This window comes from Girardinichthys multiradiatus, chromosome 1 (genome assembly GCF_021462225.1).
Source record: "Girardinichthys multiradiatus isolate DD_20200921_A chromosome 1, DD_fGirMul_XY1, whole genome shotgun sequence".
In the NCBI taxonomy this organism is placed as follows: domain Eukaryota; kingdom Metazoa; phylum Chordata; class Actinopteri; order Cyprinodontiformes; family Goodeidae; genus Girardinichthys; species Girardinichthys multiradiatus.
Genome location: NC_061794.1, coordinates 11,925,504 through 11,942,045, shown reverse-complemented (window position 1 = coordinate 11,942,045; position 16,542 = coordinate 11,925,504). Strand labels below are relative to the sequence as shown.

Genomic DNA, 16,542 nt, shown 5'->3' with positions numbered 1-16,542 from the left:
CAGCGCCCTCTAGAAAAGTTTTAAAAAATCAGCCCCAAGCCATGCTTCAACCGAGGATTGTGAAATTTGGTACACATATGTAACTTCTCAGGACCTACAAAAAGTCTCTTGGAGCATTGGTCCAAACCCCACAGGAAGTCGGCCATTTTGGATTGAAGTTGCCATTTTGACCCCATTTTTTGCTGTTTCTAGCCCACGTATCTGAGCGAACACCTCCTACAGCTTTTGACTTACAGACTTCAAAATCAGTGAATATACTCTTAAGGCATTGGGGATTAAAAGTTATGAAAAGCTTTTTAATACATGAAAGCGTGTAGGCGTGTAGGCATGGCTAAGCCTCAAAATCTGACTTCTCGCCATGAAACAAAATTATTATAGTTTCTACAAGGAAAGTCACAGAGACATGAAACCTTCTGGGATTTAGCCATATGATGACAGGAACAATATTCAATGGTCAACTGCTGACATCATTGAAGCCCCCCTCCCTGAACAGGAAGTGTAATGTTTCACTTAGTGTGGGCCATATTTCATCTCCTTCACCTAATCAACATGAAACTGTCTCCAATGACAGATAACACGATGGTCTAACTTGGTTTCTAGTACTGACAGGTTTGACTGGAGGGTGTGGCCGTGTCGGCATGGCGAAGTCTGATGTCACGCCATGGCCATACGTTTGGCTCTAAATTACACATGCTTGGTCCGATTTACTCCAAACTGTATATGCTTGATCTTTGTCAACCCCTAAACAGCTCTTTTTGATTACATTGGAAGATGGTTCAATGGCGCCCCATAGGACACTTCAATTGCTCTATCTCCCTCGTACATCTTTGGATCCACCTCAAATTTAATATGCATCATTGTGGATCAATGCTGAACATGTTCACTCAGTTAATTGATGACACCACCTTAGCCCCGCCAACTAAAAAACAAGTGAGTGTAGCTTTCATCAGGAAGGTCAGATATCAGCTACATTTTTAATGCTTCTCGCCAGAGCAGTACTCGGCTTCACCGAAGATTGTATGACAGCCTGCTCACACTGCCGCCTACTGGTGGTGTGCACAACTGAGCAGCGGAATCATCGGTGGCGTGGAGTAGGCGATGCTAGGCTCCCGCGGTCGCTGCACAGGCCGAGTTGCGCTGAGGTGCGAGGGCCTTCAATGCTGCTTGCAGCTTTAATCTATTATTGAGCCTGTGTGTATAATTTTACATTGTGTTGTTCCAACACAAAAATATTCACAAACACATAATAATTGGATAAAGCAGATACCATTAAACTCCTGGAATAGCCCCATATTAAAAGTCTGTAGGCTAAAAAGCTGGGCCAGTGACAGGAAACCAACCAGTTAAACTGAGCTCTCTTAAGGACGGTGAAATGTCCACACAGAATTATGCCAGGAACTTACTTAAGGCTTCAAAACATAATAAAGGACATTTATCCAAATCTTAATGGGAATGTACAGGTGTTGGACAATGAAACTGAAACAACTGGTTTTAGACCACAATAATTTATTAGTATGGTGTAGGGCCTCCTTTTGCGGCATATACAGCGTCAATTCGTCTTGGGAATAACATATACAAGTCCTGCAGAGTAGTCAGAGGGATTTTAAGCCATTCTTCTTGCAGGATAGTGGCTAGGTCACTACGTCAAACTGGTGGAAGAAAATGTTTCCTGACTCACTCCTCCAAAACACCCCAAAGTGGCTCAATAATCTTTAGATCTGGTGACTGTGCAGGCCATGGGAGATGTTCAACTTCACTTTCATGTTCATCAAACCAATCTTTCACCAGTCTTGCTGTGTGTATTGGTGCACCGCCTTCAGGATACAATGTTTGAACCATTAGATGCACATGGTCCTCAAGAATGGTTTGGTAGTCCTTGGCAGTGACGCGCCCATCTAGCACAAGTATTGGGCCAAGGGAATGCCATGATATGGCAGCCCGAACCATCACTGATTCACCCCATGCTTCACTCTGGGCATGCAACAGTCTGGCTGGTACGCTTCTTTGGGGCTTCTCCACACCGTAACTCTCCCGGATGTGGGGAAAACAGTAAAGGTGGACTCAACAGAGAACAATACATGTTTCACATTGTCCACAGCCCAAGATTTGCGCTCCTTGCACCATTGAAACCAATGTTTGGCATTGGCATGAGTGACCAAAGGTTTGGCTATAGCAGCCCGGCCGTGTATATTGACCCTGTGGAGCTCCCGACGGACAGTTCTGGTGGAAACAGGAGAGTTGAGGTGCACATTTAATTCTGCTGTGATTTGGGCAGCCGTGGTTTTATGTTTTTTGGATACAATCCGGGTTAGCACCGGAACATCCCTTTCAGACAGCTTCCTCTTGCGTCCACAGTTAATCTTGTTGGATGTGGTTTGTCCTTCTTGGTTGTATGCTGACATTACCGTGGATACCGTGGCTCTTGATACATCACAAAGACTTGCTGTCTTGGTCACAGATGTGCCAGCAAGACGTGCACCAACAATTTGTCCTCTTTTGAACTCTGGTATGTCACCCATAATGTTGTGTGCATTTCAATATTTTGAGCAAAACTGTGCTCTTACCCTGCTAATTGAACCTTCACACTCTGCTCTTACTGGTGCAATGTGCAATCAATGAAGACTGGCTACCAGGCTGGTCCAATTTAGCCATGAAACCTCCCACACTAAAATGATAGGTGTTTCAGTTTCATTGTCCAACCCCTGTATATGTGTATTTGAACGTGAATGTATAATTTAGATGCTGTGTGGACAAAAGGAAATACAAAGTGAAATATATATTTTACACCAATGTCATGTTTTTAAAAATAACTGAAGTTATTTGTTTTATCATCATTCCACCCTGAAAAAAGAATAGTTTAAAGGCTTTATTAAAATGCCAGAATTAATGACTTATGCACAAGATGAGTGTATGTAAATTTCTGACTAGAACTGTAACCTCATGAAAAGAGTCGAATGGAAATTTATGTTGCTTGTATTTCTGTATAAAAACTTCAGTTCTAACAGCCTGGTGCTCTTATCAAATATTGTCATTCCTCTGATCTGTATGTGTGTAAACTGCATTATTATCGCCTGTGGGGTTGGCGTTTGTGATCTGTGTCATTTCCAAGGCCACGCCAACCCAAGGCCGTTCATCGGCTTTTCTTTCTCTGTCTGCCCTTTGCCTTGTTTAAAGCTGGGGTTTACAAAAGGGACCCAAAATATTTATGGGCCAGGCCCAGAACCGGAACAGGGAGCGAGACCAAGATAACGTCAGGAGAAAGGGACACCTATTGTGTGTTTATGCCAAGGAAGGGGTGTGAAAGCATTAATGAATAGATGTGTATGTTTCACTCTGGAGTGTTTATTTGAATATAAATATAAGCACACTACATTGTTTTAGTACTAAGACATTAATTTGAACATAGATTAAACCTTTCAAGCTATATGGACAGTTTTAAGAAATGCTTCACATTGTTAAATTATTCTTTAGCCTCCTGTCATCAATCACCGAACCTACACAACTGGAAGGGGAGAGTGGAGAGCCTCCTGCTGATGAGCCTGGTCAGCCACCTTCTCTGGCCCCCTGCGAAGACAGCTGTGATCAGGACAAAACGGAGCAAGGCGGCATTAAAAAAGTTTGCTTTAAAGTGAACGAAGAAGACCAGGAGGACTCTGGCCATGACACGATGAGCTACAGGGACTCCTACAGGTAAGCGTCAAGGACTATCTTACCTCGCACAACTCAACAAATGAAAGTGACCCAGTAACCTCTTCGACAAGTTTGCCATGAATCATTCAGATGATAAATCATTCATGAAAAATGTTTTCAGATTGTTTTTAACACCTATTTTTTGAACTACTACATCTATAAAACATAAATAATATTCAAACTCCATTTCAAACTTTTACTGAGTTTTAATGTATCTCATTTCCCCCTTGCAGACCACAATTAGTCCCAGATGTTGGCATTCTGAGTAAGAGCTAAAAATGACTTCAAACTGTTTTGGTCAGGTCTGGTTATGTCATTTTGCTTGTTGTGAGTTAATTCAGAGCTTTTAGTGCGGGCATAGTTCACTGGGCCGAGCTCCACTGAGCCCCACCTTCCACCACCCACTAAGATGCAGTTATTGGTTGTTGGTGTGGTAGCCCCTGTGTAACATAGCCAAATGTTTAGGGCGCGGCCTCCTCGCCAACTCTGTCATTAAAGCCAGGCCCCGCCACGTAAAATGCAGCAACCTCATCGTAATAAAATGTAAAGGAAAATGTAAGCTGCTCTGAGTTAGTGTAACATGCACGAGCTCACACACACACACACACACACACACACACACACACACACACACACACACACGCAAGATGTTTACAAAAGTTTTTAAAGACCAGTGGGGACAGAAAGGCACTGCATGGTAGCAGCAAATTAAGGGTCAGTAAAAGTGAATCAATTATCTGAAATGCATATAAAATGTGTCACTGTGTTTAAACGAGGTGATTAGTGGACTATTCTCCTGCTGAGAGAGTAAGCCATTAAAGCCAGAGGAGTTGACAGACCACAGCAATACTCAAAGGCAAACTATAGATACACAGCTGTGATGCTGCTGTCCCTTAAAAAATGATTACTTTTAATAGCAGGACTAGGTACCTTTTTTATGTTGCAGAAGTTTAGTCATACACATTTTCTACAAAGAGATGGTAAAAGAAAGGGGTTTCTGCAAATGCAATGATTTGAAATGTCAGTAAAAATTATTTAAAAATACTGATTACATTTGTTTTAAATCCGTGTCTCTTCTCTCAGTGACAACTTCCATGACCTGTTGGGACCTGGTAGCACTTACATCTGTGGGTTCAATCAAGACCTACATTTTTAGTTTACGACCAGCCATCCAAAGGTCAGGGATGATCAAGCTGAAATTTGTCTTATTTTGGCCAATATTTCTTTAAAAATATCATGCCATGTCAAAACTACAAGCCCTGAATATTTTCCTCCAAAAACTGACCTATTGTAGTTTGTTTTCAGGAATATTAAAATGTTCCTGTCCTGATATCCCCTACCAGGTCTTTTATCAAGTGTATATTTAACAAGGTTTATCCTGAAACCCTTGATAGCTGTTTACCGATTTCCTTTAAGAGCAAAACATGTCTGAAGTCCTGGGATTTGTGTTGCCTGGGTACACTTAGAAGGACGCTTCCTCAGTGTGGTGATAAAGGGAATTGAGATATACCTAATAAAGCTTCATGGCTAGCTCTGTTTGGCTTGAAAGACTGTTTAAGTTGTGTAATCTAGGTTAAAAGCACAATTCTCACTTCAAAGCAGGGAAACAGTTGATAGTTATTTTAACAGTTAACGTTTTTCAAAAAGTTAAGTATCAGTTTTTAATTAATAAAGTTATTTAGTTGTTTTCTGTTTTATGGTTTAGATTTTAAATCAAACTCATTAGGGTATTAGAAAGCTCTAAAAAGGTCTTGCTAAAACTTGCACAAACCCTGATTCAGGAGAGCAGGAGAAGGTGTTTATTGCAAATCCTTCTCTATTGTGTCTCTGGATCCAGTTGTGACAGATAACAGTTCAGCCTTGGTGCCAGAATTTGTCTGAGGTGATTGGTTCTCCTCACATACCTAAAATGACAAACAGTGCCGAACCTCCTCTCAGTTTCCTCAAACAGGATTTGATTCAGATTAAATTTACTGCTGGTCCTACTTCAGGTAAAATTAGCTGAAATGTATTTGCTGGAGACCACATTTATTGGTGATGAGTCTGTAAACACCACCTTTGAAAATTGATTTGACTGTAGTGAGTACTTGCATTTTAGGAACCTTTTGTCTTGGCAGAAAACAGCATAAAGTTCTACAAAGTATGCAGGATGTAACATAATAGGAGGAGCAGTGTCAAAGAAAGCTGTTGTTTTTGGAACTGCAGATATGTCAGTTTACGTATAATTTAACTAAACTGTGTGCGATACTGGGAATGTGTTGAGTTTTCCTTCCAGGCAAACATGTTACTACAAACTGTGTAATTATCTCAGCGGCGCTCAAATGTTTGGCTGCAGTTCTGTAAAGCTAAATTAGGGATATCACCTCTTGTGTGTTTCAGACAGACACACACAGGGTGTGTGTGTGGGCTGGCCCAATACACTCCAAGTGCACATCCACATGTCCAGATGCGGGGATCAACCAAGTTATACTAACTCTCTCCCCAGTGTTTTATTGCCTCTGCGGTCCCACCTCCCAACCAGCAGAAATACACATTCTGAAGCCCACACAAACACACACTGGAAGCCACAGAATAACAAGGCAGGTGAATTCCAGCCCTGACTCCCCCATCTTTTCATCCAACCAAGCCTGATGCTAGGGAAGAAAGAGACAAAGCCACAGTTGTCACTTTTGGAGCTCATAATCGCTAGTCGGCCATTTGTCATGGTAATACAGGCCGTGAATCATTCTGAGCTTCTCTAAGGGGATTTCAGGAGTGTTTGCTAAAGTCTGTGTATAATCTGAGCCATATCAAATATACTTTATATAAATCCCAGACATCATGTTGAATAATGTAACTACAAATGCCAGGATAAGTTACTTTACAAAACTGTCTTAGGAAGGCAGAAATTGTGTGAGCAGACCAGTATGATGGTCACACTGGTAGCTCTAAAGAAACTAGTTTATTAAACTGTGAATGCAGAAATGTATTTTTAGCAAAAACTGCACGAATCCAATATCAATATGTTTAGTGTATGCTTCTATGTGTGAATCTAAACTGTTTTTTCATCGTTTCAGACACTGTCAATCAAAAAAGTCACATGCAATCTGGGGGACACTACTTTATAAATCTTATAAATGTGATTTAAGAGCTGAATGAACCATCTGCTTTATAACAGACACATACTCAGTCAGCTTGTGTTTTGTGTTTTTGCATATTTGCAGTGAATGCAACAGCAACAGAGATTCGGTTCTGTCCTACACCAGCGTGCGAAGCAACAGTTCTTATCTGGGGAGTGATGAGATGGGATCAGGTAACGGTAATCTGTATTTTTGGTGGCCAAGCTGTTCTCTGGGGTTTGGAGTAGCTTTCTTCCATTTGAAGATGAAAAGGGTTTCAGTCACACACACTCTTTCGCTTTTGGGTTTTGAAGTAAAAAAATGTCCATGCTGAGACAAAGTGGAGGAATGAGAAAGCAAAGAATGCCGAATAAAATTTCTTTTTTAGTTCATGGTAATACAAAAAAAAAAAAAAAATACTGAAGAAATGATTAAGGGGTGGCTTGTTAGATCAATTAACGTTTTATAAACCCTACAACTACATATTTGGTTTCCCCCAATTTATTGGAGGAGTCATGTATCATTCTTTCCCAATGTATTCTTTCATTGGAGTATTCAACATAAAACCTTTTTGGACATTATTTCATCTATTCCCTATTATTGGTAACAAAAAAATAAGACATTTGTTTTATATTTTTTGGGGCCAAAAGGGGACGAGCTGCCCTGTGATATGAGGATTCCCTCAGACAAACAGGACAAGTTGCATGGCTGCCTAGAGCACCTATTCAACCAGGTAAGTTGCAATGTTTAATAGAATTAGAAAAATAATTTCAGCCATTATGGCTTTTTGCTTGTAGACAGATATTCCTATTGCAAATTAAGCTAGCTGCTTGTGCTAATTCGGATAATAATGCTAGCGGGAGACCCGTCCAACAAACAAATGAAGATGGAACCTCACAAAAATCTACACAATTTGTAAAAGTATATTACCTTTAATTTGGACTTTAGGAGACCAAAACAACCTGTTTACTAATACAGCATTGTTCTTCAAGTTGTTCTTATGAACTACTATACAATTGAGAACATTTTAAGTAGCCAGAATGCTCCAGATTTTAAAAGTAGTTATAAAATTTTCAGTTACAATGATTTAAAAAACTGATATCAAAGTGTTATGTTTTATATGTATAAAACTAAAATGTAATAATTTTGCGACATGCATGGACCAACAATAAAAAGCTAAGGTAAACACATTTAGAAGATGCTGATTTATAAGGTGTTTGTTGTTCCTTAATGCATTGTTGAGCAAGAAGGGACATTGAGGCGTCCGAGTGGCGTTGAGATTCAGCAGTTGGATATCATCGGCTGAATGTGCAAACAGCACTATAGTGCTAACTGTGTTAACAGTGCTGACACATCCTACCCCACATGCAGACATGTAGCAAACTTTTAACAGTTTGCAGTGTGTATTGCTTTTAAGTAAAATTTTTTCAGATTTCTCTGTGGATGTCTATTTAAATACTTTGCAATCCAGTCATTCTGATTTCAGTTCCTAATCATTTTCAGAGGAATGTGTTTTTGTTAGGCCACTTGACTCTGACTTACAAAGAGTTTAGGCTAAAAGCCTCCTAAGTTTAAGTGATATTGTCCATAGGAAACATTAACAAAGAAATGGTTTTGGAATCAAAATGTAACTGTTCTGGTTTATTTATTTAAATTTATGTCAAACTAAAAACAAAAAGCATTCTTTTTTACATTGTCTAAGGCATCCATCCATCCATCCATCCATCCATCCATACATCCATCCATACATACATAATGTGTAGGGGTCCCGGTATGGTACTCTACAGGGATGACTGAAAAAAATAACCAGGTAGAATGAGGGAAGTATGAAAACCAGAAAATGGTGAGTTTTCATACAGATGTTCTGAATCAGTTTCATCTTATTGCAGGTTGAATCTATCAACTGGCTCCTCAAAGGATCTGTTATGAGTAAGGCCTGTGAGGAGACCAAGCACTTTTACTCTGACCACAGCCAGCCAGGTAACAGTCTCTGTCTTCTTCTTCAAGCTGGCTGGGTGCATCCTTTGTCTAACAGCTGACCGTAAAACTCACACTGATTTTTATTTTTTCATTTTAACAGAGTTTCGTCAAACAGAGGACTGGACTGCCCGCAGTCGTTTTGTCATCCACAAGAACATCCAGGAGGACCCCTGGAACTTGCCCCACTCAATCACAAACCTGGTGGAGAGCTTGCAGAGATTTGTGGATGGTGAGCAGAAGACACATCTATGTGCCACAAAATTATTTAGCCATACAGTGACTCAGCCATTTTGTCTTGCTTTCCTTCTACGCCTACAGATGGGAAGAACCAGCTTCTCCTGGCTCTGCTCAAATGCACAGGTCAGTGCTAAAGCAGGTAACGGTTCATGTTTGGAATGAGGCTGCAGTAGAAAATGAAAATTAGATAAGATCTAGCTTTAATTTTCCATGAAATTAATAGAACAGAGGGGCTCTGCAGTTACAGGTGGTTTGCAAAGTGGTTCATCCATCACAACCAGTACATGCCATGTGACATTGAAGGTTACATCCCAGCTCATTGTTTCCCACAGTGCATATCTTCACTTGAACACCTTTGTTTGTGTTTTGTTGTTTACATTTTCTCCATCTCTTCTGTGTTCTCCTGTCCTCCATCCTCAACAATAGACACATCCCTGCAGCTCCGACGAGATGTGATCTTCTGCCAGGCAGCGACTGGCGCCCTCTGCACGCTAGCCGAGCAGCTGCTGACAGCGTTGCGGTCGCGGTTTAACAATGCCGGAGAGTACCAGGAAGACAGCAAGGAGACCAGCCGCAAGTGGCTGGAGCAAATATCGGTCATTGGTGTTTTGCTGCACTTCCAGTCTACTCTTGCTCCGCACCTAGTGAGTCCAAATGTATTATTTTCATTTTGTTCAGAAAAAAGAAAATCCTATAATGTACTTTTTCACATTTCCTCATGTTACAACTGCAAGGTTAATGTATTTTGCTGGGATTTAATGTAATGGACCAATCCAAAGTGGTGCATTATTGTAAATACTTTTGAAACTCCTTCTATTTACTTTTTGATTTGGATCTTCTGGACCAGCCAGGCTTTAGCCACATGCTTGGCTCCAGCTCTGTGAAAAACTCTCTTCCTGGTTCGGCTTCAGAGCTTTTTTTCTCTCCTCTGGCAGAAGGCGGAGCGCACCATGCTGGAGGACACCAAGGCAGCTCTGTTGGACTTGGACAAAGTCACTGTGTTCTTCAGGCCACTGGAAGATGAATGTCTGGTCGCAAGTACGAGACCGACTTTGCCTTTTTAAAGGAAACGTATGCAACAAGCAGCTGTACAGTTTGAGCAGCTTTAGAATGGATCAAACCAATTGATCATGAAATAGTCATACCAGATATGAATAAAGAACTTAATCAATGCTCTACTGGCTCTTTCAATTATATTTACAAAGAGTCAAACATGCACCCTCTTTTTAACTTCCATTTTTTAGCCATGCTGAAATAATGATGCACCCTAACAGGATGCACTTAGACACATGCAATATTTGCACATGTGCATTTCAAGTATTCCTACATATTTATTAAAAAAGAACATTTCAATAATCTTAAACACTTCCAGTTCTAACATTCAAATGCTTTATGCACCATGTTACAGAAGTGTTCATTTTGCAGCATTACAAGGTGAAATAGGCTATGTGTTGGCAAACAGCTCAAGGTCAAAACATAAATGTTAGTACTAGCAACTATACGGTGCAGCTTTTGGGCTGAGGATGCTCCCTGGTTGTTTATGGTAGCCATTGTAGGCATATTTGCAAAACCGTCTGCATAAAGCTGAATTTTAATAACCACGAAGTCTGCGATTACTGAAAGTGCACTGGTTACCGGAAAAAGGCCAGCAGACACACAAGATGTCTTCATCTTGCATCAGTCTTTTAAACAGCCTCAATGCGGTAAGCAAACATTGCAGCTCAAAGGAAAAGCACTTCAGGCACTTCCTATTTTAACAGTTAAAGTTGTGGATTAAGCAGAAATCGGCTCTCTAGATTTATGCGTAGCGACAAAGGAGAACATCGTGGACAATTATGGAACCATTTTAAATCTGTGCTAGGCTTAAACTCTGGTAATCACAGGCATGCAGTTGTGTATCATATTTTTGCATACTTTGATGCAAAAAATAGTTTTTGAACAAGCTTCTTTGTTGATGCTACATATGAGCTCAGACTGCTGTACTGCAGGTAGATGCTTTGTGGTGTCGGAGCACGCCTGATTGTATCGATGTCTTAATAGCTTCAACAGCAAGCTGGGAGCCATTGGTACTGACATGCTAGCCCCACACAACAGGAAGTACCTGTGTTCAGCCTGAAGCAACTGATTTAAAAGAATATAACCTTACGGGGTTTTTAGCAAGGAGACCTGACCCTAAGGTAGCACAGTAAAGGTCATCTATTTTGCAGGGCAGGTCAGGAATCACTCATGTTAAAATGTTACAGTATCAAAACAACTCTCCTTCAAATTGCTAAATTTTTTTTTATTGTTTTGCATTCTACTGTATATAAGTGAATGGCATAAATTGTAATGTTCCCGTCTTGTTAACTGACCTGGTGCTGTCTCTGTGTTGCAGACACACCTGTATGCTACCAGGTGGAGGGCAGCAGACAAGCCCTGAGGGTCACCATGTACCTGGACAGCTGTCACTTTAGTGAGCTGCCCATTCGGCTACAAAGCGGAGGCAGCCTCAAGCTTCAGACGGTCCTGTTTTCCAGAGGTAAGCCTGGGATGGATGGGACAGCTTACCAAAAACTGCAGATTTCGAATGACCTATCAGTGCCATATGCAGCAGGATGATTTCAGTTTTATTTGCCGTTATAAAAAGAGGCAGACAAATGTGTTTTCACCTCTGGTAAAAGCATTAAAATAAATGTATAGATAAATAAATAAGTAAAAGAATTCACCTTTTTAATATGATTAGATTGACTTAATCTTGTTACTAATGTTTTCCAAAACATTTACACACTTTTTGGTACCCCCAACAATCCCTTTTAAAATAAATGTAACTGAAGTCATTTCTTCAGTTGTTGTAGGCACCTGCCACTATGCTTTACCTTACCACAGTGAGCAGGATGGTAAGGGGGTCAAAAATATCCAAAACTCAATGTTGCCGAAATACAGCATAGCGTGTCATCTTAGGGAAACAAAGTCTCCAAGATAGTAAGGGGGTCAACGAAGGATGAATATGTGAAAAAGCATCTAATATTTGCTGTTAATCATGCTGGAGAATCTGTAATGGTGTTGGCCTTGTTTCTCTTTCTCTGAGAATCTTGTTAGGTTGCAAAGCATATAAACAAAGACCAGATCCACATAGAAACAGTTTACCATGCACAAAATCCACCTTTTTACTTGGTCATCTTAGTCCCCACACCTGTACCAAATAACTCCTGTAGAAAACCTGTGGTTTAGGGCTTCTCGTACTCGTACTCTTTGTCTTCCGCTTCATCGGGGACCGGGTCGCGGGGGTAGCAGACTCAGCAGAGATCGCCCAGACGTCCCTCTCCCCAGACACCTCCTCCAGCTCCTCGGGGGGGGGGGGGGGAGCCCAAGGCGTTCCCAGGCCAGCCGAGAGACATAGTACCTCCAGCGTGTCCTGGGCCGTCCCCTGGGCCTCCTCCCAGTGGGATGTGCCTGGAACACCTCCTGAGGAAGGCGTCCAGGAGGCATCCGGTAGAGATGCCCGAGCCACCTCAACTGGCTCTTCTTGATGTGGAGGAGCAGCGGTTCTACTCTGAGCTCCTCCCGGTTTAGGGCTTCTTTACATGTGATTTCAAGCCAGCTATATTTGCCCAAATATACCCAAATTGACAAATAGTGAAAAGACAACATTTTAAGTGCAATTAAAGATTTGTTGTTTATTACAAGCCTTTTTACACACATTTACCAGGGATGCCAACACAACCTGTTTAATCACTTTCAGTCCTGATGCAATATATTTTATTGCATATATTTTACATTTCTTGAGTTTTAACATCATCTTCCCCAAAACCTACTTTTGATGAGATAAACCATATATCACTAACCCATCTAAAATTTAAATCAATTATATACATTACACGTAGACTTAAAACATTGAAAAAACACTCAATGCATCTGCCTCTCACACATGTACATTTGCTGATAGCTTTAGGTCCTTTTATTGAGTTAGATTGACGCTCTTTATCGGACGCTTCCACCTCTGCACTCTTCTTCACTCCTTTTAGCTCTCCATCAGTGTTATTCAGAAAGCATTGTTCATCTTGCCAGTCTGCCAAATAGCCATTAATTTCCCATACGTAAGTGCTGGCTGGAACGATAATCCAATGAAACAGCTCTGATTGTTTCATGTACTTCAAAGTGCAACACAGCCCAGGGATTTTGAGCTCAATACCATAGTGGGTAAACATCGCCACCTGCTGGAAAACAGACCTCCCTGCAGGTTAGGGCAAGTGCAGAGCACCTTGTTTATTGCAAGTTTCTGTTTTTAATTGTTTGCTACTAAAGTTGGAACATGTAGGCTTATTTGTACCCATTATGTGGCTTTATTATTATCGATGTCCCATAATTTATGACACGTTTGAAATGGTATTGTTCAAGTTCTGTGGTTATAGAATTCTGCGTTCATGTAGTTGTCTTCTGCTTCAAGCAAAATGTTTCCTGTTTTGTTTTCCAGCGCTGGAGCGTCCTGAAGGAGTGTCCCCGCAGGAATATGTCGACATGGAGGAGTTCCAGCAGCGCATCAATGCTGTATCGCTAGAGAAGGTCAAGGCCTATTACCGCAGACTCAGGTACGCTGCACTACACAGCATCAGAGCTCCTCAGTGGGATCCCCACCATTCATCACTATTTTTCCCTCCAGGGAAAACTGTTCGTTTAGTGCACAAGAACATATGAAACCGAGTTCTTTTTCAAAATATTCAGTGTTCGTATTCACTTGGCATTAACATTTAAAAATGAAAAAATATAACTTTCTAAGATCGACTGACTCTTATGAATTAAGACCATCAAATCTTAGATGGTTGTTTAAATTTGTTTGATACGGCAGCTCAGTGCAAAACATTCATTTTGACCAACGTTTTGTGATAACACAGACTTTAAGTTCTCTTCTCAGGAAATAACTGATGTTCATCTAGTGCTTACTTTGTATGAAAAATAGCTAAAGACAGGATAACATGAACAAAACATGTATTATTTTGCTGCATCATTATGGGGCCATGAAAGTATTGCCTTAACACCTGCCATATAAATTGCAGTTGATCTATTTAGAAGAAGCAAAAGATTAGGGTGATGGCAAGGAGGCCTTCCAATCTGATTGACCAAAAGATAAATCCTCAAAATGCAGGTGAAGAGATGCAAAAAGCAGTTCAGCAAATATCAAAAGCCTTTGATTAATGTCGATAAAGATAGTTCCACTCGTTATTGAGAAATAACGAGTGATGCAAATATTGCAAATAATTTTCAACATCCCATTTAATTTTTAGATGTCAGAAAACAGGGTTTTTTTTTCAACATTGATGTATATATGTATTGTATGTTGTTTTTTTTTCACTCTGGTGGAAGGCGCTCACATTTTCCCATTTTCCATCAGAAACAAATATACTGCTTGAATGAAAATAATTTGAAAACTGAATGAATGATTTTGGGTTTACATGTTAGAAAGAACATAATGACAAGCCACTGCAAAACAGCTTTTATTGGAGCTGCCAGATGGGTCTAAACTTTGGGTTTGAGCTTTTTAGAAGACAAACAATCCATGACAGTGTGGCAGAAGATAATGGATGAATATGTGGAAAAGGACATCATGCCCACTGTTAAGTATGGTGGAGGGTCTGTGATGCCGTGGGTTATTATTTCTTGATGTGATATTTTATCCCTGATACATTTTACACAAAGGCTGAGTTTTTCAGTTTGAGATCAGAAAGCTCTGGTACAAGATGAATTTTTTTGAAGGCTTTAACTCAACTTTACCAAGAACATCACAGAGTTGGAGGGTGCGTGTTTTTCTTTTTATTGCTTATGTCATATGATGTGTTTTTTCTTTAAATTATGAATAAATCTGGATCTCTGACACATTATATGCACATTAATTCACAGAACATGACTCATAAATGCAGCACCAGGGATACATGAATCATGTACTGTAGCAGTAGGTGCTACCTGATCCTACCTGTAGAAACCAGATTGCTACCTGACTCAGCTCTTAGACAACATGAGTCATTTTCTAACCACATAAAGCCTAAAGAGTGTAAATCCATATGCTTTTGTGTCCACAGGGCTTTCTATTTGGAGAAGTCTAACTTACCTACTGACTCCAATTCCACAGCAATGAAGATAGACCAGGTAAATATACACTCATGGATTTCACATTTACTGCCTTTACTCATACCTTTATAATCTGATATCACACAGAGTTGCTCTTGCAATACAAGTCAATTTTTATATGATGTTGTGACTGAATATAAATGCAAGCACAGATACTGGGCCTTGAAGTTAGAGACCTTCAGCCAAGCATTTCCAAAGTAAGAGGAACTGGTTTGTCTTCCTGTCTCTGTGGAAATCCCCTCTAGCTTGTCAAGACCTCCTAATTAACTCCGACTAACCTCAACACATCAACATTCTGCACTGATTTAATTTCAACCTGACCTCTAGTGTCCCACACTGACTGTAGCTGAAATAAAGTCTGTAGAACATAGTGTGAATTTAATCTAGACCATTTGTATTTACAAGTACTTGTTTTTAAAGAAAGAAAGAAAGAAAGAAAGAAAGATTTTGTGGTAAATGTAGTAATTTTTATTGATGCTCCATCTTACAAGTCAGTTATTCTATTTTGCATAGCAATCTGTATGGAATAGTTTCAGTATGCAAGTTTGGGTTTTGTGACACAATGTTTTTTGATTCATTATTAGCATTTATTGACACTGCTGATATTTTGCTCATTATTGTTTGTGATAATCTTTCTTGTTTTATAAAACTGTTGAGAATAAGTGAGGAAGCAATATTAGTTTTTATTTTGTTTTAAGGTGCCTGACAATGTTGTAATCATTTAAATGAGTCATGATCAATCTTTCATCAAGCTTTCTAAAGATATTGGAAAGTTTTTATCTGGACTTTGGCTACTTTTTGGATAATTTTAAGACATTTAAATATTGTTTCTTCATTTTTCTGCTGTTTGTAGACTGACTAGGAGTTATATTCATGGTAAAATGAAAGTACCCTTTATTTAGATTCTAGGGTGAACATACAGTTAAACATCTGGAAAATTGGGAACAAATCCTTCCGAAGGAAAGTAAAAGAAAAAAATAATTAGTTTTAACTCGTCTTAAAATGTGTGCAACAATCATGATCATTTGCAACATAACAGAGGCATTATTATACCCACCACATGGCCCACTGTCTTTTCTGATGGTAAGACATCGATCTACCAATGGCACAAAAATGTGCACCTCTGCCCCCACCCCTGTCAGCGGCTTTGCTGACATCTTGTCAGCTGTTGGGGAAGCTTGCAAAAGACACAATGGGAGAAACATTGCATATGTGGCAGCAGCACCTGGAGAGCCTAGTAGCAAAGAAAGGCCCTGGGTCTTAAGCGGCACACAGTGAGGTTGCTTGTGTTCTAGGCACGGCCATCCTGCACATTCTTATGCAGAATAAAACGGGTTGTCAAAATGTTGAAAATTCCTTGGAATTGGAAAAAATATTAAATATTTGTAATCCTTTTGATGAGATGTTTTAAAATTTTTTAGAACCTGATAAAGAC

General features: G+C 40.0%; 1 protein-coding gene across 4 annotated transcripts in view; it reads left to right on the top strand.

The window, feature by feature from the left end:
* Window positions 1-16,542, top strand: part of prex1 (phosphatidylinositol-3,4,5-trisphosphate-dependent Rac exchange factor 1) — a 113,362-nt gene that overhangs the window by 91,238 nt on the left and 5,582 nt on the right. For 2 of the 4 annotated variants that reach the window (XM_047364151.1, XM_047364072.1), the window contains exons 26-37: window positions 3,472-3,690; window positions 6,894-6,982; window positions 7,439-7,521; window positions 8,678-8,768; window positions 8,869-8,997; window positions 9,087-9,128; window positions 9,432-9,649; window positions 9,941-10,043; window positions 11,380-11,523; window positions 13,459-13,573; window positions 15,059-15,125; window positions 15,260-15,304. In XM_047364151.1, coding sequence (XP_047220107.1) covers window positions 3,472-3,690; window positions 6,894-6,982; window positions 7,439-7,521; window positions 8,678-8,768; window positions 8,869-8,997; window positions 9,087-9,128; window positions 9,432-9,649; window positions 9,941-10,043; window positions 11,380-11,523; window positions 13,459-13,573; window positions 15,059-15,125; window positions 15,260-15,304 — 1,345 coding nt within the window. Of the gene's footprint in view, window positions 1-3,471; window positions 3,691-6,893; window positions 6,983-7,438; window positions 7,522-8,677; window positions 8,769-8,868; window positions 8,998-9,086; window positions 9,129-9,431; window positions 9,650-9,940; window positions 10,044-11,379; window positions 11,524-13,458; window positions 13,574-15,058; window positions 15,126-15,254; window positions 15,305-16,542 lie in introns of all 4 variants that reach the window. The other 2 variants (XM_047364299.1, XM_047364217.1) reach the window with 2 other exon arrangements.